Source organism: Hyla sarda, chromosome 1 (genome assembly GCF_029499605.1).
Source record: "Hyla sarda isolate aHylSar1 chromosome 1, aHylSar1.hap1, whole genome shotgun sequence".
Lineage (NCBI taxonomy): Eukaryota > Metazoa > Chordata > Amphibia > Anura > Hylidae > Hyla > Hyla sarda.
This window is the reverse complement of record NC_079189.1, coordinates 92262323-92285531: the sequence shown is the minus strand read 5'-3', so window position 1 is coordinate 92285531 and position 23209 is coordinate 92262323. Positions and strand designations below refer to the sequence as shown.

Here is a 23209-nt window from a genome sequence, read left to right as displayed (position 1 = left end):
CAGAGATTTGGTAGTGTGAATGGGTCCTTACATTATGCGACCGCAGTCATGTGACACAGAGGAGGTAGAAAACATACTATACTTCTCCCAACCTTTTCTGCTGTATACCCCTTGGCAGCTCATTTTCAAATATTCTACACCCTCTATTAGGGACATCCTGGGAGTTGTAATTTTGAAACAGCTGGAGGCATCCTGGTTGGGAAACAATGCACTGGACAATCCCACCTATATGATCTTGCCATTAACCCCTTAAGGACTCAGGGTTTTTCCGTTTTTGCACTTTCGTTTTTTCCTCCGTACCTTTTAAAAATCATAACCCTTTCAATTTTCCACCTAAAAATCCATATTATGGCTTATTTTTTGCGTCACCAATTCTACTTTGCAGTGACATTAGTCATTTTACCCAAAAATTCACTGCGAAACGGAAAAAAAAATCATTGTGCGACAAAATCGAAGAAAAAATGTAACTTTGTAACTTTTGGGGGACCGACGGGACCGACGCGATGTGATGCGGGGTCGCAGCGCGACCCCGCTTCATATCGCGGGAGCCGGCGCAGCATGTAAATATACGTCCTGCGCCGTTAAGGGGTTAAAGGGGTACTGCGTGGAAAACTATTTTTTTCAAATCAACTGGTGCCAGAAAGTTAAACAGATTTTTAAATTATAAAGCAAAGAGGAATAGTAGAAAAAGTCGGCAGACTCACCATAAACTTCTTTTCCAGGGTAATTTCTTTATTGCATACTCACATATAAAAAAGCTGATACAAAAGGAGGGAGAGAAGGACCAGGCCAGGCCAGAAGAAGCTCGAGCACCGAGCGAAACAGATTCTGTCGCCAGACAGTGAATACCCCCCACAGTGGTCCTTCTCTCCCTCCTTTTGTATCAGCTTTTTTATATGTGAGTATGCAATAAAGAAATTACCCTGGAAAAGAAGTTTATGGTGAATCTGCCGACTTTTTCTACTATTCCTCTTTGCTTTAAGATTTGTGATTTGCTACTACCAGTCAGAGCACCACCAACACTTCGGGGAACACTCCTACACGTCCCATAGTCCAGTAACGTGAGAATATCAGCAGCAGTGCCGGACATTACACTCTTCTTTTGAAGATTTTTAAATTACTTCTATAAAAAAATCTTAATCCTTCCAATACTTATCAGCTGCTCTATGCTCCACAGGAAGTTGTATAATTTTTTTCTGTCTGACCACAGTGCTCTCTGCTGACACCTCTGTTCATGTCAGGAATTGTCCAGAGTAGAAGCAAATCCCCATAGCAAACCTATCCTGCTCTGGACAGTTCCTGAGACAGACAGAGGTGTCAGGAGAGAGCACTGTGGTCAGACAGAAAATAATTATACAACTTCCCGTGGAGCATAGAGCAGCTGATAGGTACTGGAAGGATTAAGATTTTTTAATAGAAGTAATTTACAAATCTGTTTAACTTTGTGGAACCAGTTGATCAGAAAAAAAAAATAATAATAACTTTTCCACTGGAGTTCCCCTTTAAATGGATATTCACATCACATACATTTGTGGTGTATCCACAGGATATGCTATAAAGGTTTGATAGAAGTGGATCCCACACCAGTCTCTAGAATGAGGAACCCTCGCCCATGGTCCTGTTTTGCCTGCTTGGGGATACTGGGTACACTCCCATTATTGTTGATGGGAGTTACATGAACCACAAAAAAATACAGGCCCAGATTTATCAAAGAATGTCTACAGTAGAGCTATTTTCCCACGTTTATTTGGGTGGTGGGTTTGACTAGCGTGCATCTTATTTATAAAGAAGGTGCTGCAGGATGATGAATTTTGCGCAGCTCTGCTGTGGTGGGAAAAGCTCTACCACATACACTTTTTCTAGACGCTTGTGAGGGAGGGGAGTAGACACTTTCCCGGGTCCTGAATGTGACAGGTTAGGTGTTTTTATTTACTTTCACAGAGCTACCGGGACATTTTTACTTACATTTTAGATGCTACAATCAAATTTGATTGCAGTGTCTAAGGGGTTAAAGCCGGGTATCACCGTGATCGGTGATGTCTGGCATTAGAGATGGGTCCTGGTGGCAGATAGTGGACAGGACCACCCAGCTATGACCCGTGCTTAGCTCCTGAACGTGTGTCATAGAAGGGGAGTTGGACGCTGTCATCCACAAGAGGTTAAAGGTTAAATTGCGGAAGGTAAAAGTGATTCTCACCCCTACTGGTAGGTGGTGTAGCTTAGCGCCTAAAAAAGTACCTTTTGCGCACAAAATAGCGACTTTTGACAAAAGTCGCAAATGATTAATACGTGACCACTGCATGGTGAAAAAGAAAAGTTCTACGGGTAGGCAAAAAGAGTGGAACTTTCTATATCAAAAGACGCATAAAAGTCACTAAATATGCTGCTTGTGCCTGAACTGCGCCAAAACATAGAGAAAAGAATGCTCTAAAAGCAATGATAAATCTCCCCCACAGTCTCTGCTGTTTTGGGTTTCCTAGTCACCTGCTGCAACCAGGCTGGACAGGGCCGGGGTACCCTCCTTCTAGAGATAGGTGTGGGACCTGCAGCCATCAGAAATGTAAAACATAACCTGGGAACAAGGCCATAAATGTGTGATATGGAAATATCCCTTTATTATGGAATTATCTTTTGGAAGACTTTCTTGAAGATGTTGATGTGTGCCTGTGGGAATTTTTGCAGCAAAATACAATAGTAGTAATAAATAACAGCACTCGTGGATTCTGGATGAAATTTCTTTTCTCTTTTATTGAAGCATTATCTCATTCCGGATTGGTAGCCTTTTTCAGCTTTCAAGATGCATCCAGAATCCACGAGTGCCGGGATTTATTACTTATAGTGAAGCATTTATCATTGCAGGGACCACATTTCCACTGCTCCAGAGTCCAGTGGCAGCAGGGTGTACAATGCTCTAGCTGACACTTGGCATTGTCCATGATGACCTAAGGCTTGCTTGCAGGTGCTTGGCAATGGAAATCCATTTTCTGGAGCTCCCAATGTACAGTCTCTGTGGGGGTGTAACTTCTAGATCCCTGTAGTGAGTAACTCAACAGAGGATAGGTGATTTTTATGCCAAGCCAGGAACCACATAAATGTGTAAAGGAAACTTCTTAGAAGACTTCTTAAATGGGCACTGTCAGGTAAAAATACTCTTAACAGGTTCTAAAGACATGTCAAAAGCTGTGATCGGTGAAGGTCTGAATGTTCAGACCTAGACCAATTGCTAAAATGAGCCGAAAGAAGAGCGTGGTAAGCTCAGTGCAAGGGTGCGTCCACACGGAGTAATTCAAGAGGAATTTACTTGAGTCATTCCTCTTGAATTCTCCGCTACAAAATAATTCCCATCTCCTCTGCCCATTGACTTTAATGTTATTTCTGCTGTCCTGTTCACACTGCGGAAATTCTGCTAGCAGAATTCCGACGCTGAATTCCGTTCCGCTTGAAGAAAGAGCATGTTCATTCTTCAAGCGGAATCCGCTAGCAGAAATCAATTGAAGTCAATAGTAAAAAAAAAATCTGCCCAACATCGTTTTTGCTTGAAATTCGCGGGCAATTTGCACGCAATTCACGCGCAATTTGCGCAGAAATGGCTGAAAAACCCTTCACTTCTTTCTCCCCCATGTCCGCGCGCAATTCAGCGCCCAATTCTGCGCAAATTGCGCGTGAATTTCCCACGAATTTCCTGCGGAATTTTTTTTTTTTTCGCGTGAATTACTCTCCATTTTTTTCAGAGTGAATTACTCTCCATTTACTCCGTGTGAACGCACCCTAAGGCTATGGGATTGTCTCGGTCACCTGATCCCTGCTTTTTTTTTGCTAAAACTGCCCCATTCCTGTCCACAGGCTGTGTCTAGTATTGCAGTTCAGCTCCATTGAATGGGACTGAGCTGCAGTACTATGAATAAGCCATGATTTCTATAAAAAGGAAATGAAATATATTAGAAAGGTTATTGTTTTGCCAAGATGTACAAGATATAAAAAGTTTTTCTATCTGACAGAGACCATTTTACTTTAACCCCTTAAGGACCGGGGTTTTTCCCGTTTTTGCATTTTCGTTTTTTGCTCCTTGCCTTTAAAAAATCATAACTCTTTCAATTTTGCACCTAAAAATCCATATGATGGCTTATTTTTTGCACCACCAATTCTACTTTGTAATGACGTCAGTCATTGTGGCCAAAAATCTACGGTGAAACGGGAAAAAAAATCATTGTGAGACAAAATTGAAAAAAAAAACGCCATTTTGTAACTTTTGGGGGCTTCCGTTTCTACGTAGTACATTTTTCGGTAAAAATGACACCTGATATTTATTCTGTAGGTCCATATGATTAAAATGATACCCTACTTATACAGGTTTGAATTTGTCGCACTTCTGGAAAAAATCATAACTTCATGCAGAAAAATTTATACGTTTAAAATTGTCATCTTCTGACCCCTATAACTTTTTTATTTTTCCGTGTATGGGGCGGTATGAGGGCTCATTTTTTGCGCCGTGATCTGAAGTTTTTAACGGTACCATTTTTGCATTGATAGGACTTATTGATCGCTTTTTATTCATTTTTTCATGATATAAAAAGTGACCAAAAATGCACTATTTTGGACTTTGGAATTTTTTTGCGTGCACGCCATTGACCGTGCGGTTTAATTAACGATATATTTTTATAATTCGGACATTTTCGCACGCGGCGATACCATTTATGTTTATTTTTATTTTTATTTACACTGTGTTTTTTCTTTTATGGGAAAAGGGGGGTGATTCAAACTTTTAATAGGGAAGGGGTTAAATGATGTTTATTCACTTTTTTTTTGCACTTTTTTTTTGCAGTGTTATAGCTCCCATAGGGACCTATAACACTGCACACACTGATCTTTTACATTGATCACTGGTTTCTCATAAGAAACCAGTGATCGATGATTCTGCCGCTTGACTGCTCATGCCTGGATCTCAGGCACTGAGCAGTCATTCGGCGATCGGACAACGAGGAGGCAGGTAGGGGCCCTCCCGCTGTCCTGTAAGCTGTTCGGGATGCCGCGATTTCACCGCGGCTATCCCGAACAGCCCACTGAGCTAGCCGGCATGCTTTCGGTTTCACTTTAGACGCGGCGTTCAACTTTGAACGCCGCGTCTAAAGGGTTAATAGCGCGCGGCACAGCGATCAATGCCGCGCGCTATTAGCCACGGGTCCCGGCCGTTGTTAGAGGCCGGGCCCGAACCGCTATGACGCGGGGCCACGCCGTGGCCCCGCGTTATAGATCGGGAGTGGACACATGACGTTCCAGTACGTCATGTGTCCTTAAGGGGTTAAAGAGGTATTCCAGGAAAAAAAAATTTTTTTATAACAACTGGCTCCAGAAAGATTTGTAAATTACTTCTATTAAAAAATCTTAATCCTTCCAGTAGTTATCAGCTGCTGAAGTTGAGTTGTTCTTTTTTTTTTTTTCTAACAACAGTACTCTCTGCTGACACCTCTGCTTGTCTCAGGAACTGTCCAGAGTAGGAGCAAATCCCCATAGCAAACCACTAATGCTTTGGATAGTTCCTGAGACAAGCAGAGGTATCAGCAGAGAGCAATGTTGTTAGAAAGAAAAGAAAAACTCAACTTCAGCAGCTGATAAGTATTGGAAGGATTACGATTTTTTTTATAGAAGTAGAATAGAAGAATTAGTCATTTACAAATCTGTTTAACGTTCTGGAGCCAGTTGATTTAAAAAAAAAGTTTTTTCCTGGAATACCCCTTTAACCCCTTAAGGACGCAGGACGCACCAGGACTTAACGCACCAAGACGTACATTTACGTCCTGTGCATAACCGCGGGCATCGGAGCGATGCCCGTGTCATGCGCGGCTGATCCCGGCTGCTGATCGCAGCCAGGGACCCGCCGGCAATGGCTAACGCCCGCGATCTCGCGGGCATCCGCCATTAACCCTTCAGGTGCCGGGATCAATACAGATCCCGGCATCTGCGGCAGTGCGCGATTTGAATGAATGATCGGATCGCCGCAGCGCTGCTGCGGGGATCCGATCATTCATAACGCCGCACGGAGGTCCCCTCTCCTTCCTCCGTCCGGCTCCCGGCGTCTCCTGCTCTGGTCTGAGATCGAGCAGACCAGAGCAGGAGATGACCGATAATACTGATCTGTTCTATGTCCTATACATAGAACAGATCAGTATTAGCAATCATGGTATTGCTATGAATAGTCCCCTATGGGGACTATTCAAGTGTAAAAAAAAAATGTAAAAAAATGTAAAAGTAAAAAAAAAGTGAAAAATCCCCTCCCCCAATAAAAAAGTAAAACGTCCATTTTTTCCTATTTTACCCCCAAAAAGTGTCAATTTTTTTTTTTATAGACATATTTGGTATCGCCGCGTGCGTAAATGTCCGAACTATTAAAATAAAATGTTAATGATCCCGTACGGTGAACGGAAAAAAAAAAAGTCCTACTTTTTTAATACATTTTATTAAAAAAAAATTATACAAAATGTATTAAAAGTTTTTTATATGCAAATGTGGTATCAAAAAAAGTACAGATCATGGCGCAAAAAATGAGCCCCCATACCGCCGCTTACACGGAAAAATAAAAAAGTTAGAGGTCATCAAAATAAAGGGATTATAAACGTACTAATTTGGTTAAAAAGTTTGTGATTTTTTTTAACCTCCTGAGCGGTAATCCCGAGCGTGACTCGGGGTTAATTTTCCCTGCCAGGATCGGTAACCCCGAGTCACGCTCGGGGTAGAATTGCAGAGTTCCCGGCCGGGCTGCACGACATATCGCAAAAGCAATGCGATATAGCGATGCGGCCCCCGGGAAAACATGCGATTATCTGCTCTGGTCGGCTCCCGTTGCGGGGGCCGGCCAGAGCAGGTAAAGAAAAATACTAAAAGTCAGTGTTTCCCTACCAGGGGGCCTCCAGCTGTTGCAAAACTACAACTCTCAGCATGCCCGAACAGCCAAAGGCTGTCCGGGCATGCTGGGAGTAGTAGTTTCACAACAGCTGGAGGCCCCCTGTTAGAAAAACACTGAGCTAAATGTAAAAGGAAGAAGTAGTAAAATAAAAAAACCTTTTGCTCACCTAGTCCCGGTCCCTGCAGATGTCGTTCCCCTCCGTGCGGTCCGGGGTGTCCTCTATTCACTATTCATCTTCTAGGACCTTTCACTTTTCAGCCAATCACAGGCCGCAGTGGTGTCAAGCCTGTGATTGGCTGAAGGGGAAAGGACTTGTTCTGCAGCAAATACACTAGGTATGAAATCTGCCGGCAAACCTAGTGTATTCTGCTGCAGGAGAAGGTGACAAGGGGGGATGAATGTGACAAAGGGGGGAATGTGACAGGAGGGGGGGATGTGACAAGGGGGGGGGGGATGTGACATGAAGGGGGGAATGTGACAAGGGGGGGAATGTGACAGGGGGGGGAATGTGACAGGGGGGGATGTGACAGGGGGGAGGGGAATGTGACATGAAGGGGGGGATGTGACAGGGGGAGGGGAATGTAACATGAAGGGGGAGAATGTGACAAGGGGGGGGAATGTGACAAGGGGGGGAAGAATGTGACAAGGAGGGGGGAGAATGTGACGGGGGATGTGACAAGGCAGAGGGGGAATGTGACAAGGGAGGGGGAATGTGACAGGGGAGATGTGAAATGGGCGGAGGGAGATGTGAAATTCAGTTAAAAAAATTGTACCGCTTTTGGTACAAATTTCCAGACAGAATCATACCGCCAGGGAGGTTAAGCGCAACAATAATATAAAAGTATATAATAATGGGTATCATTTTAATCGTATTGACCCTCAGAATAAAGAACACATGTCATTTTTACCATAAATTGTACGGCGTGAAAACGAAACCTTCCAAAATTAGCAAAATTGCGTTTTTCGTTTTAATTTCCCCACAAAATAGTGTTTTTTGGTTGCGCCATACATTTTATGATATAATGAGTGATGTCATTACAAAGGACAACTGGTCGCACAAAAAACAAGCCCTCATACTAGTCTGGGGATGAAAATATAAAAGAGTTATGATTTTTAGAAGGCGAGGAGGAAAAAATGAAAACGTAAAAATTAAATTGTGTCCTTAAGGCCAAAATGGGCTGAGTCCTTAAGGGGTTAACTACACAGGTTTTGATAAGGTATGAATGGCTTAGCTTACAAAGCCCTTATTGCGTGCAAGTAGCATATTTCTTATATTACACTTAGACTGTGATTGTGAATGTGCATTGGGCTGTAACATTATAAGTTAAATGTTTTTTTCTTTTTTTTTGCACCTTTTCCTAGAGCTCCAATGGGCCAGTCAAGAAATCAATGCGGGAGAAGGCAGTAGAGCGCAGGAATGTGAATAAAGAGCACAACAGTAACTTTAAAGCTGGATACATTCCCATTGATGAAGATCGCCTACATAAAACAGGACTGAGAGGCAGGAAAGGCAACTTAGCCATCTGTATCATTGTCCTTCTGTTTATCTTGGCCGTCATCAACCTAATTGTAGGTACAGGCCATTGGAGATGTGTTTACAAACATTGGAAAGGTGGTGTTTGTGTCCTCTGCTGCTATGTGAATTACACAACCCAAGCCCCTAATGTCTACAACAAACACACCGATAACTACTGCTTTCGTGTTAAGTTGACATATAACATAACATATAAGATAGCTGTCAGCTGAACGCTCATTTACTGTCTCCCAAATCCCCAAGCCTGCATGTGTCCTTAGTGTGGAAAGGAAAGAAAGCACTGTCAGACTTCTCGGGCAGTAGCATATCTTTCCAAATACAAAAGGATTGAACAGTTGAAGTCTAACATGCCCGATCTTTCTTTCTCTGGGTCCCACTGTCACTGGCCAAGTTGTAACCCAGTGTATTAGAAAACAAAGTCCTTAAAGGGGTACTCCGCACCTAGACATCTTATTCCCTATCCAAAGGATAGTGAGTAAGGTGTCTGATCGCGGGGTCCCGCTGCTGGGAACCCCTGCGATCTCTCACCCCCGGGCGATACAGGGGCTGGAGTATCATGACGTCACGATACTCTGGCCCCTGTATCGCCCGTAATTGGGCGCGGAGCGAAGTTTGCTCTGTGCAGCAGATGACACAGGGTGCGGGACCCCTGCGATCAGAAAGAAAGGGGACAAGATGTCTAGGGGCGGAGTACCCCTTTAAGGCCCACCAACATTCTGTGTTTTTTTAGTTACTCCATTGGAATGGAACAATAACTATAAATATAAATATAAAATTCCAATTACCAATCCTGGACTGTTGGTGGGCCTTGAAGATTGGGTTGGGAACCTCTGGAGTTGGAAGTAGGATGCAGATGAGTGCTGAAATAATGCCAACTTTTATTGTAGCCCCAGTGACATCAGTGGGTGACATCCTGAATCAAGTAGTAATGCAAACTAATATCAATACAGATCAATACCTCAACACAAGACATCATAGCCAAATAAGTACTTATTGACATCTTGGATTGCGAATCTGGCAGCTAGGTATGGCGGGAAAATTTCAAAACCACCTCCGGCCATATCTCTGTTGGATCTATGCTGTACCCCATTGATTTCCATAAGCTGCGGAATCACAAAGTGTCTCCATTCAGCTCATTTTTCGACCATATCTGTTTTTTGAATCGGACTAAAAGCCATGGTCTGCTGCGCTTTTCAGGCTGGTTCATAAAACCGGATACAATCTGAACGAGCCGACTGAAGACACTGGCTGACACCGGTCATCTCATTGAAATCAATGAGGTATGGCACGGATACGGCAGGAAGCGGTATTGAAATTCTCCTGCAGCATTCGCAATTTTATATTTAAATGCATTATTACAGTGTAATTAAAAATAGTGAGTGTAAGACTGTTGTACTAGGAGACAACAAACAGTAGATCATGATGCATGAGGAATACAAAGTCCATATCGATATAACATATGAGTGATGTAGCTGGAAATTACAGTAGATTCCTCTGGAAGAAAATATGATGCATCGGATATTAAGGCTGGTAAGTAGGCTTATTAAGATAAAAAGTAATACCAATAGACAACATAACAGAGGAGAAAGAAGCAGAAAATGGCAAGTAGAGGATAGCCTGTAGGGTGCATAGTCTAAAGTAAAAGCAATCCCAATAAAGTAATGTGTGTATGGTCTGGTGAGATGTGAACCTGCTTCTCCCCATTTGGCACCATTACTCTGCTTCACCAGTGACACTATTCCAACTACATTTGCCCACACCAGTGAGTCATTGTATACAGTCACACTATGTGTTCTCTGTGAGACAGACTGACTTTCCATATGTATATTGGTGGATTATCCCCCCCAACACATTAGATGGTCAACTGACAGATATGTGACAGATATGTTTGGTTTGGCTGACACGTTTAATACAATTGTGTCCAGAAAGTTTTCAGACCACTTTTTCCCATTGTGCTTTGTTGTGGCCCTGTGCTAACATGAAAAAAACATGAACATTTTCCTTCATCATTCTGCACTCAATGCGCCATAATAACATACTGAAAACATTGCCAAAACAAACATTTTGCATTTATATAAGTACTCAGACGCTTTAATCTGTACTTAGTTGAGGCACCCCTTCCATACTAAAAGTTTAAATCCCCCCCCCCCCCCATTTCTATTTAAATTAATGTAAGCAAAATAAAAATAAACATGTTTGGTATCACCGTTTGCAGAATTGTCCAAACTATGAAAACCTTAAAAATTCAACAACTTTATTGCCAAAACAACAATGATAAAAACTGTGACTAGAGGGGAGATTTATCAAAACCTGTGCAGCGGAAAAGTTGACCCGTTATTAATCGGATTGCTTTTTTTTATTTTTCAGGGGCCTTCATCCACCAGTGATAGACCGTACAGTGTGCCTCCAGCTGTGCCTGCTAATAACGGCAATCCGCCGATACGAGCAGACACACTGTTCTGCGAGTCGTCGCACACATCACAGCTGCTCTCGGTCTAGCTTAGGGAGCAGGGGGAGCGGCTGTGTGATGTCTGTGAGTAGACTGTGCATGCACACAGCGACTTGCAGTTGCCGCTACGAGCAGGCAGGCACAGCTGGAGGCACACTGTAGGGTCCGTCATCCGCAGTGTAAAATACGCTGGGGATCCGTTCCGTGTGACCCTACCCTTAAAAATTAAAGAAGCGATTTAATTGGTTGCTGTAGGCAACTGGACAACATTTCCTGAACAGCCGTTTTTGTTGCCTTCCTCAAGGCCGTTCAGTGTTCCAGTATAACACCTTCTATATTAACATTGGTAAGCACTCCTAGTATACATGGGATCAGATTGTTTGCCTGTCATTACATTAGATGGGGATAACCTTACTTCCTGGTATGTTCATCCCGGCTTATTGTAGTTGGTATTGAGTGAATTAAACTCTGTAAACCCCAGGGATGCATTTTGTACATTCTGTACTCTGCTTATTATTATGGCAATGCACTTTGCACTTTCTTGGTATTGTTTTGCCCTTGTAGAGATGATTTGGATGACATTACAGTGTGTTTATATTATTTTGCTTATGTTGGTATTTATCTGGCTGCCCATTCAGATCTTTATCAGCTAATAGACATATATAAGGAGATTTATCAAAACCTGTGTAGAGGAAGAAGGATGCAGTTTCCCATAGCAACCAATCAGATTCCTTTTTCCATTTGTCAGAGGGATTTAAAAAAATCAAAGAAGCAATCTGGTTGCTATGGGCAACTGCACCACTTCTCCTCTACACAGGTTTTGATAAATTTCCCGCCATAGTCCCGGTTTTATCATTGTTGTTTTTATAATAAGGTTGTTAAATTGTATATATGACTCAAATCTTTTTGTGTTCATTTTTGTGGAAGTCGATCCACAGCTATGTGGTATGTTAAAGGGGTTATTCACCATAAGGTGATTTTAGTACGTACCTGGCAGACAGTAATGGACATGCTTAGGAAGGATCTGCGCTTGTCTTGGGGATAAATGGCTATGTTGTGAGATTACCATAACACTGTGGCTAGCTTTTTGTGAACTGGTATTTCCTGTTTGACTTTTCTTTTTTTGACTACAAATCCCACAATTCCATCTTCCTCCCTCCCACACATCAGCCACCCCACCCATTGAAAAATAAATGAGCTGCATCCATTCAAATCAGTGGTTTTCAATCAGGGTGCCTACAGCTGTTGCAATAGTTGCAGATTGATCCCTCCACCCATTGAAGCAGACAGGTTCCCTGTCATCAGCTGACTAGTGAGTCAGGTCTCGGCCGCATTGCAACCTGGGAAAAATCTGAGACAATAGTCATTTTGTATGCTGGTAAAAATAAATATTGGAGTGAAAATCACAGAAGAATTGTGAGAAAACCATCACACACAGGTACAGACACTATATTATGAACTACACTAACTTCACAGCCCCTGTAGCATAGTCAAATAAAAAAAAAAATCCTGGAATACCCCTTTAAGTCCAAGAATACATGATCAGTAATATGCTGAAAATTTATATGGGGCATAGTGAACTTCGTGTATTGATTTATTCAAATGCCAGAATTGTGTTTAGTCTTTTTGATCACGTCAGAAAGCATAGAATAAGAAGCAATTATAACAATTATAACAATGACAAATTATGGCTCAAAAACATGAGCCCAAAAAGAGCTCCATAGGTGGACAATAAAATGGCAATTTAAATAATTTAGTTTTTTTGTTTTATAAATAGTAAAACATGCTGCAAACTATACCAATTAGGTATCGTTGTAACTGTACTGACCTGACGAGTCAAATTTGAAAAATTGGTATTTGGCTTTGAATTTTATCTCAAATTTTTTTTTCTGTTTAGCATGTATTTTTTTACGGTAAAATGAAGGGTGTCCTTACAAAGTACAAGCCTTGATATGGCTCTTTTATTCGAAAAATAGTACAGTTATGGCTCTTAAAAAGAGAGGGAAGGGACATTTAAATGTATTAAATTTCATTTGCTTGGTCTTCAAAGGGTTAATTGTGACAGCAAACTTAGAACTTATGCACATGGTTATTGTACACGCACAAACCTAAGCATCAATATTATGGACACACAGTAACTTTGTGTTGTGTCTTTTATGTATCCCCCTAGAAGCAACGTTTTACATGAACGTAATGAGCCATTTTTTGTTTTTTCTAGATCACATTGGTTATATGGGTTGTCATCCGTATTGGTCCTAATGGTTGTGAAAGCATGGAATTCCATGACAGTGGCTTACTCCGGTTCAAACAAGTTTCTGACATGGGAGTAATACATCCATTATACAAGAGCACCGTGGGAGGACGACGCAGTGAGGACCTAGTGATTACTGGAAACAACCAGCCTGTAAGTTACGTATATACTGTACCTTCTTTATAAGGATCACCATGTGAGCAGTACTGAACTGACTACTTTAGAATTCCATCTGTTCACCCACTCAGTAAAAAAAGAAACTAGATGAACAGATTGGAGACATCTATTTGTATTGAAGACACCTATTTGGCTATGTCATGAAAAATTATTGTTATTTATCCCAAAAAAGCTAATTTTTAAGGAAAATGGTCCCCCGTTCACCCACACTAAACCTGATATGCCGGGTTATAGTGCAGGTGAACAGGAGACCGATGGGGGGCCTCTGACCTATATACATACCTGCAGTCCGGTGCCTGGTCCCTCTAAACATCCTCTTCTGTCTACTCTGAATTGCACACTGGAGGCGGCCTGCCGGCTGGATATGAATATTCCTCGGCGCTGGTCACGTGAGGGCTCAGTAGGCACAAGTGCTCACGTGACCAGCGCCAATGAATATTCAAATCCAGCTGGGTGATGAGGTGATCGTTTTCCTTTAAATGGGCACTGTCACCAACTTTATTTTTTGATATGTTGTAGTACTTATGTACTACAACATATCTCTAACATACTTTAATTATTTTATTTTTTTAATTAAAATAGTTTAATTTACATTTGAAAACCGGCCACTAGGGGTCTCCCTAGGCCGGGCATCGGTCCTTTTTCATTCAGCGTCGCCGCCGCTGTCCCTGCACGCCCGCTGCCGGACTCTGCAGTAAGTGTAATGGAATGGGGGGGGGGGGGGGGTGTTGTGATGGAGGGAACGGGGTATGGCGGGGGCGCGGGGGGGGGGTGAGACGGAGGGGACGGGCTAGCGCCGCATATAACTAATAGTTTATCTACACAGGGTGCCTCCAGCTGTTTCAATACTACAACTCCCAGCATGCCCTGACAGCCAATAGATGTCAGGGCAAGCTGGGAGTTGTAGTGATGAAACAGCTGGAGGCACCCTGTGTAGATGAACTAGGGGCGGAAGTCCCCCCCAGCAGGCATCAGTGACGTGGTGCCTGCTGGGGAAGTCTGCCTGGTAGTGAGCACATTGCCAGGCAGACAAAAAGCATTTTTAATATAGTAAAAATAAAAATTTAAAGCAGGGAGGGGGTTAGGGATAGATTGGCAATAGGCAGGGACAGAAAAAAAAATAGGATGGTGGGAGCTACCCTTTAACATCTTTCATGCACTTTTGGGGGAAAAAAATAATTCTGCTTGTTAAACTGGCCACATACATTAGATAAATGTCAGCTGAACCCACCAATTTAGGTGGGACCGGCCAACCATCTTATGTGTATCTAGGTCTCCAGACTCTCCCCAGATGGCAGATGGCAACATCTGGCATGTTGGATTTCATCTGCTCAGCCTTTTTGTTATTAGGATGTTAGAGAAGCATTCTTTTTGCTTATATAGTGCAGAATATTAGAGTGTAATGTATATAACTGGACTTTTATGCTTCAGTTGCTCTTCTGTTTGCCTCTTTTGCATCTATGCTACTTTCCCTTACCAACAGAATTTAAAGGTGATCTGTCAGGTGCAATTCACACTGTTACATGGCTGCTGATCCAATGATTCATTCTAACTACCAGATTTGGCTTCTACCTCATGGGGAATTTTACTTTCTTCTGGATCATTTGTGCAGGGTTATAGGCTGAACTGGAGGGACATATGTCTTATTTCAGCCTTACAAACTATGTTACTATTTTACTGGTGAAATACAATTATCCAAATCATAGTCATCCAAATCCTATTTTACTGTGACCAACCAAATATCTAATATATATATGGGGATTTGTCATCTGATACAATTGGAAGATCAGAGAAAGAAAGAAAATAAACCACTTACAGCATTATTTGGTGGCAGCTCACTTCCTTTCTCCTATTAAGAAAACATACACGCTCAGCCAAAGCGAGGGTTCATGTTCATGCAGGATATAGACGTAATAGCTGTTGGCCATACTGGCTTTTGGCTGACATATAGGCCGATATTTATCATTTTCTTTAGACTGTTTTTTGTGTCTACAAAAGGTGCAAAAAAGGCGCAAGCAGGGTTTATTTGCGCCTTTATTTGCACCTTTTGGTTTGCACATTTTTGCTGATTTTGAGTTGCAATCCACTGATTTTGGCAATACACATGATATAGAAGGGTTTTATGAACTGTGCCTTTTTGTAAAAAAGGCACAAAGCCACTGAAAAGTCTCTAAACTACACCAGCCCAGACTTAGCTTAGCTTTCTGGTGTATGTGAAGAGAGAAATTTCAGAAAATGTGACCTGCACAAAATTTATCAAATGTTCTGTGACCATTTAATATATCTGGTGCTCCTACACATTGTCAGCACACAAAAAAGGTGTAGAAAAATGCTTCACTTACACCTACAATGATAAATGCTTCACTTACACCTACAATGATAAATGCCGGTCATAATGTGCATGGGCAGCCCTACAGTAACTTTACACAGCATATTATTCGTATGGATTCCATGCCAAAATCTGCATCATTGACTTGAATTCTGTGTTGCAGAAAAAATGGGACATGTCACATTTGATACAGTATCTTTGTTCAAAAAAACATTCAAATCTACGGCATATGAAAATGTCCACAATTAATGTAATCAGATATTCCCGGATGGATGTTAGTGACCTTTTTCATTTATAATCCAAGCCTACAGTCGGTCATCTGCAACATTTATTGTATAAGGGTAGGATCACATGTAACGAATTTGCAGCGTATTTTATGCTGCAGATCCGCTGGTCACCCGACCCATATCGTGCCACCAGCTGTTGCTGACTGCCTACTCGCCACCCCCTGGCCGGGGTAGCCGCGATGTCTAAGTACACTGCGCATGTGGCGCAGGCCCCCAGTGAGGCAGCTTGGAGCGGCGAATTGCACTCTACAACATTTAGATATGAAAAATATATATTTATTGTGATAACAAAGACATTAAAAGGGGGCATAAAAGGTAGAAAAGAAGTTTAAAATGCCTAATCCTCCTGTGCAAAGAGGCATTGCCAAGCCACTGATGGTTTTAGGTTGGAACGCATCTTTCACCCCTGCAATCTTGTCCATAAGCACTTAAAGGCTTGGGAACGCCTCTTTGACACTTACACAGGAAGATAAAAGCATTTTTCTACATTATGAAAGCACAGGCAGATTTATGAAATGGACCATGGGGGAGAATTATGAAACTCTGTCCAGAGGAAAAGTTGCTGAGTTGCCCATAGCAACCAATTAGATAGCTTCTTTCATTTTTTAAAAGGTTTCAGAAAAATGTGTGTTTATTAAATTTTTTAACCTGTTGGGGATGGAGGGCGTATCTGTATGCCTTTCGCCCACTCCACGTGTCATAGCGGGTCGGGCCCGGCCTCTAACAACAGCCGGGACCCGTGGCTAATAGTGCTTTAGACGCGGCATTCAAAGTTGAACGCCGCGTCTAAAGTGAAAGTAAACGAATGCCGGTTAGCTTGGGGCTGTTTGGGATCGCCGCAGCGAAATTGCGGCATCCCGAACAGCTGTAGGACAGCATGAGGGTCCCCTACCTTCCTCCTCGCTGTCCGATCGCCGCTGTGATATCGCCGCATGCGGAAATATCCGAATTATAAAAATATATAGTTAATTCAACCGCACGGTCAATGGTGTATGCGCAAAAAAATTCCAAAGTCCAAAACGGCGTATTTTTGGTCACTTTATACATAATGAAAAAATTTATAAAAAGCGAACAAAAAGTCAGATCAATACAAAAATGTTACCGCTAAAAACTTCAGATCACAGCGCAAAGAATGAGCCCTCATACCGCCCCGTATGCGGAAAATAAAAAAGTTATAGGGCTCAGAAGTGACAATTTTAAACGTATACATTTTCCTGCATGTAGTTATGATTTTTTTCTAGAAGTAATACAAAATCAAACCTATATAAGTAGGGTATCATTTTAATCGTATGAACCTACAGAATAAAGATAAGGTGTCATTTTTAGCAAAAAATGTGCTGCGTAGAAACAGAAACCCCAAAATTACAAAATGGCGTTTTTTCTTCAGTTTTGTCGCACTATGATTTTTTTTCCGTTTCGCTGTAGATTTTTGGGTAAAATGACTAATGTCACTGCAAAGTAGTATTGGTGGTGCAAAAAATAAGCCATCATATGGATTATTAGGTGCAAAATTGAAATGGTTATGATTTTTAAAAGGTAAGGAGGAAAAAACGAAAGTGCAAAAACTGAAAAACCCTCCGTCCCCAAGGGGTTAAGCAGTAAAACAGAGGATACATTGAACTGAAGAGTTCAGGTACAGCAACATACTGCTATGAGTTGACAGGTAATGCAATAGCAGCAGGTATCCATGAAAGGTAAAACACAACTATAAACCAAAAACATAATCCGTATCCCTGCTGTACGTGGCCAGTATGTAATGTATTTCATTGAGCCGACCGGAGTGAAGCGCTAACTCCGGTCGGCTCATTTTTGTCCCGTATGTGGTTTGGTACCGCCGTGTGCGTAAATGGCCAAACTATTTCAATATAATGCTTATGATCCTGTACGGTAAATGGTGTAGACTAGGGATCGACCGATTATCGGTTCGGCCAATAATCACGATTTTGGGCATTATCGTTATCGGCAATTATGTTGCCGATATGCCGATAATGCCCCGCACCGCGAGCACCCCACCGACCCGCCGCACCGCCTCCCCACCACCGACACGCCGCACCCCCCACCGCACCGCCCCGGCCCCATTGCCTCCCCCATGCCCGGTTTAGGACTCAGGACCCCCAGACAGGCAGGGGGAGAGAAGCGGGTGGCGGCGGCGGTCTATGGCACCGCAAAAGCTGCTGCAGTTCATTGATTTAAAGCGCCCGCTTTAAATCAATGATCTGCAGCGGTGTGTTCGGGGGGGGGGGGGGTAAATAGCCGATAACTTATACCGGAATATCGGTATAAGTTATCGGTCATCGGCCCTAACCTCCACTGATTATCAATATCGGCCCTAAAAAAACGATCCCTAGTGTAGACGTAAAAAAAATATCAAACATCAAAAAAAAAATTCTAAAAAGCGATCAAAAAGTCCCATCAAAGCAAAAATGGTAGCGTTAAAGACTGCAGATCACAGCGCAAGAAAGGAGCCCTCATACATCCCTGTTTATGGGAAAAAAAGATATAGTGATCAGAAAAGGACAATTACTTATGGAGATTTCTGCATAGGGCAGGATCCTCCCTTTATACACTGATTTTATGTTGCATTGTACACAAATAAGGTTTCCCAGTAACTCACAGACTTGTCATTAATGCTTTATTGGCCTTGCCTCACAGTACCTTCTTGGTCTTGCATTTCAAGGTGATTCTTCAACAAGGCTCGACAGTACTAAAAGTGGACAAGGGCAAGACCTCCATTACCAGCGACATTGGCATGGAGTTTGTGGACCCCCGAACTCAGAACACCTTGTTCAGCACAGATTATGACAAACATGAATTCCATTTGCCTAAAGGAGTTAAAACGTTGAATGTGCAGAGAGCGTCTACAGAGAGGGTAATACAATTCTCTTTTCTTCTTCTTCGTTATATTTTTTTTATATCATGTTAAGATTACCTCAGCTAGGTACTTTTATTTGTTATGCCTCTTACAGCTATAGAATCTCATTTCTGTCTATAGTCATTACATACATGCATTATGGTCTAGTAGTTTATTAAACTGTTAATGCCAGTTTAGTGCATAAAATACCTTGCTAAGTATTGAAAAGGAATTGGCATTGTTTCTAAGATTCAGTTAAATTTATCATGAGGAAAGTCTGAAAACAGCGCAAAAGATTCCAATTTTATACAGTCCCAATTATGCCAAATGTATTAAAGGGTTACTCCAATGGAAACTGTTTTTTTTTTTTTAAATCAACTGGCGCCAAAAAGTTATACAGATTTGTAAAGTAATTCTGTTTACAAATCTTAATCATTCCAGTACTTATCAGCTGCTGTATGCTCCAGAGGAAGTCGTATTCTTCTTTTCTGTCTGACCACAGTGCTCTTTGCTGACACCTCTGTCCGTGCCAGGAACTGTCCAGAGTAGGAGCAAATCCCCATAGCAAACCTCTCCTGCTCTGGACAGTTCCTGACATGGACAGAGGTGTCAGCAGAGAGCACTGTGGTCAGACAGTTAAAAATTATACAACTTTCTCTGTAGTATACAGCAGCTGATAAGTACTGGAAGGATTAAGATTTCCAAATAAAAGTCATTTACAGATCTGTTTAACTTTTGGCACCGGTTGATTTTAAAACATTTGTTTTCCACTGGAGTACCCCAGATACTTGTGAAGGTTGGTGCAAATAAATGCATCTTTCTCCCTTCTCAGACTAGTGTAAGTAAGTGTGGACATATATGTTTTCAGTGTTTGGATATGTTGTGGATTCTATGACGATTTAGATGCGGATTCAGCAAAATCCCAAATCAGTTTATATTCTGCCTGCAGACATTCTGCCACGTTCACATGCTGCAGAAAAACTCAGTGCGGTAAAATAAATCACAACATAATTATGAATGATACAGATTCCATATTGAAAAGCCATCTATTAGCTTCAATTCACTTCAGTATAGCCTGAGGTGGTCTGACAGCAGCTTAGAGACTGTTTTAGCCACAGTTTATGTAACGCTAGTTGACTTTAATGGGAGTTGTGTAACCAGTGCAGCACAGCAGCCAGATACAGCTTCCTGACCAGCTCAATCAGACTGGAGGGGGCCAGAGAGCCCTCATTTACAGATGGAAATACCCCTTTAAACTCAATAACTGTAGCTGAGCTCTGTATGTTCAGAATGAATGGAGGGGTGGCCCAGCGTGCACTCTGACATGTCATTTACCCTGGGGAAATAGATCTCTGTTTTTTAGAGCGGTGGGGGCCCCATCAGTCAAATCCTGTGATCTTGAAATAATGACCCCTTAATTGAAAAAGTTGTATTTGCATTGATATTCTATATTAGTAATATAAATACTTTGCTCTACCAGCTCAGGTAAAAAAATATAAAGCACCTCATCTGAGCAGTTTTAAGCTTAAAGGGGTACTCCGCTGCTCAGCGTTTGGAACAAACTGTTCCAAACGCTGGAGCCGGCAGCTAGTGACATCATAGCCCCGCCCCCTCACAACGTCACACCCTGCCCCCTCAATACAAGTCTATGGGAGGGGGCGTGACAGCTGTCACGCCCCCTCCCATAGACTTGCATTGAGAGGGTGGGGCGTGATGTCATGATGGGGCGGGGCTATGACATCACGAGCTCCCAGCGCGGACTCCAGCGTTCAGAACAGTTAGTTCCAAACGCTGAGCAGCGGAGTACCCCTTTAAAATGGGTGGACAAGGGAAAAAAATCTACGTTGTAGTATATACATAAAAAAAAAAAAGAATATACAAAAAAACGTTGTAGTATATTGTGTTACATATCTTAGACTATTATTCATCTCTTTATTTTTTAGATTACCAGTAGCGCAAGCAGCGACCTGAAAATAAATGTTGATGGAAAAATCACTGTACGGGGAAATGAAGGAGTCTTTATAATGGGAAAGACTATAGATTTCCGCACCGGAGGAAACATTGTACTGAAAGCAGTAAGTAGATGTAAGATTTCGTAAAACTCTGATCATCCTGCCTATATATTTGTTTTATTGGGTTTGAATTTTGTGCCTTTTTTTTCCCTTCCATCATATTTGGATTATTTTGCTTGTTTCAAGAGAAATTACAGATAATTGTAAATGCATTGTAATTAATACAAAAAAAATTGTATGTGAAGTAGCAGGGATATTTCACTTTGTGTAAACAGTATACGCTACTGATACAGAATAAATTATTTTCTATTTCTTAAAGGGGTACTCCGCTGCTCAGCGTTTGGAACAAACTGTTCCGAATGCTGGAGCCGGCAGCTAGTGATGTCATAGCCCCGCCCCCTCAATGCAAGTCTATGGGAGGGGGTGTGGCAGCTGCCGCGCCCCCTCCCATAGACTTGCATTAAGGAGGCAGAACGTGATGTCATGAGGGGGCGGGGCTATGATGTCACAAGCTGCCGGCTCCAGCGTTCGGAACAGTTTGTTCCAAACGCTGAGCAGCCTAGTACCCCTTTAAGTTACCCAAAACTTAATCTTATATGTTTTTCTCGCTAGGAAAACAGCATAGTTCTGAATGGCAGTGTGATGGTGAGTCCTTCCCGGTTACCTACCTCCACGGGGGAGCTGTTGTACGATGATGGGACGGAGCGTTACAAGCTGTGCATGTGTGCAGATGGAACTTTATTCCGAGTATTGGTGGAAAGTCGCAACATGGGCTGCCAGACTTCAGTTAACCCTTGTGGAGCAACATTTTAAAGAGCAAAACCATGCCAGCTATTCATGCAGGGTTTTACCTTATTCAGTATTTGTTTTGTGTGTAAACTGTTTGGATACTGTACAATATTGAAGGCTGTTTCCCAGTATTAAATATCTAATCCATGAATTAGACAGTCCATATAAGCTTCCAGGAATTGACCACAGTTTTTCTATCAGTCGGACATGTCCTTAGTGCACATACAGTTACTTAGCCTCTGACTACTTCATAAAGGTCTCATGTATAATCATTATTTATAACACATTTACTATAGTAAAGTGATAACATCAGGCTATTCATCCCCTGTAATGTAAAAAAGCAACAAGCTATGCATTTATTGAATTAATTATGCAATATATCATAATATATTTAATATTTTATGTTGGTGGGTTTTTTTTTTGTTTAAAGAGGCAGGAGCTCCACACTTAAAGGGGTACTCTGCTGCTCAACGTATGGAACAAACTGTTCCAAACGTTGGAGTCGGCGCCAGGAGCTCATGACGTCATAGCCCTGCCCTCTCATTACGTCATGTCCCGCCCCCTCAATGCAAGTCTATGGGAGGGGGCGTGACGACTGTCACGCCCCCTCCCATAGACTTGCATTGAGGGGGTGGGGCTATGACATCATGAGCTCCCGACTACAGTGTTTGGAACAGTTTTTCCCAAACACTGAGCAGTCCCAACCACTGAGCAGCGGAGTACCCCTTTAAGGTGTCTTATAGCTTTCCATTGGTTATTCTCCCTCCTCATCTTATCTTTATGAGGCTGTGTTAAAGAACCTTTTTAAATATGTACAATCTTTTGCAAAAGTACCCTTGCCAAATTACAGATTTTGTTGCCTTTTCAAGTGAAAATCAACAACTTTTGCAGCTAGCAAATGTGCATATTTTTTCCAATTTTATTTTCTATTATCTAGTGAGATGTACCCCAATAACTCATTTGAGGGGAAGGTTTGGGCATGTTGCCTTTTACCTTTTTTTTAAATGGGGGGGGGGGGGGGGCAGTGGTGTTTGTTAGCAGCATAGTCTCCTATATGTAAGCGACCGGCTATAAGTTTTTAGATTTTTACTGACACCAAACCAAAGCCACTTTTGAGTTTTTTCATATAATTTCAGTCTTTTCCCTAAATAATGCTGCATGCGGAGAATAGCACATCCATGATCAAAGACAACTACAGCTTTACAGCAAAATGATATCAGGAACATATGCAGTAGATAAGTGAGTGTAAACAGGTTATTACTAGAGATGAGCGAACTTACAGTAAATTCGATTCGTCACGAACTTCTCGGCTCGGCGGTTGCTGACTTTTCCTGCATAAATTAGTTCAGCTTTCTGGTGCTCCGGTGGGCTGGAAAAGGTGGATACAGTCCTAGGAAAGAGTCTCCTAGGACTGTATTCACCTTTTCCAGCCCACGGGAGCACCGGAAAGCTGAACTAATTTATGCAGGAAAAGTCAGCAACCGCCGAGCTGAGAAGTTCGTGACGATTCGAATTTACTGTAAGTTCGCTCATCTCTAGTTATTACTCTGTGGGTGTAGCCTGCTTGTGGAAAATGTCTGCATTGTTTATGGGTATGAAGGGGTACAAAGGTCTTTAAAAATGAGTGTG

General features: G+C 42.1%; 1 protein-coding gene across 2 annotated transcripts in view; it reads left to right on the top strand.

Moving 5' to 3' along the window:
• The window catches only part of SGCB (sarcoglycan beta), a 41327-nt gene extending 18416 nt beyond the window's left edge, over positions 1-22911 (top strand). For both annotated transcript variants that reach the window (XM_056557961.1, XM_056557956.1), the window contains exons 2-6: positions 8264-8470; positions 13103-13288; positions 18606-18797; positions 20723-20854; positions 21404-22911. In XM_056557961.1, coding sequence (XP_056413936.1) covers positions 8291-8470; positions 13103-13288; positions 18606-18797; positions 20723-20854; positions 21404-21604 — 891 coding nt within the window. In that variant the 5' untranslated portion in view covers positions 8264-8290 and the 3' untranslated portion in view covers positions 21605-22911. The remainder of the gene's footprint in view (positions 1-8263; positions 8471-13102; positions 13289-18605; positions 18798-20722; positions 20855-21403) is intronic.
• The last annotated feature ends 298 nt before the right edge of the window (positions 22912-23209 follow it).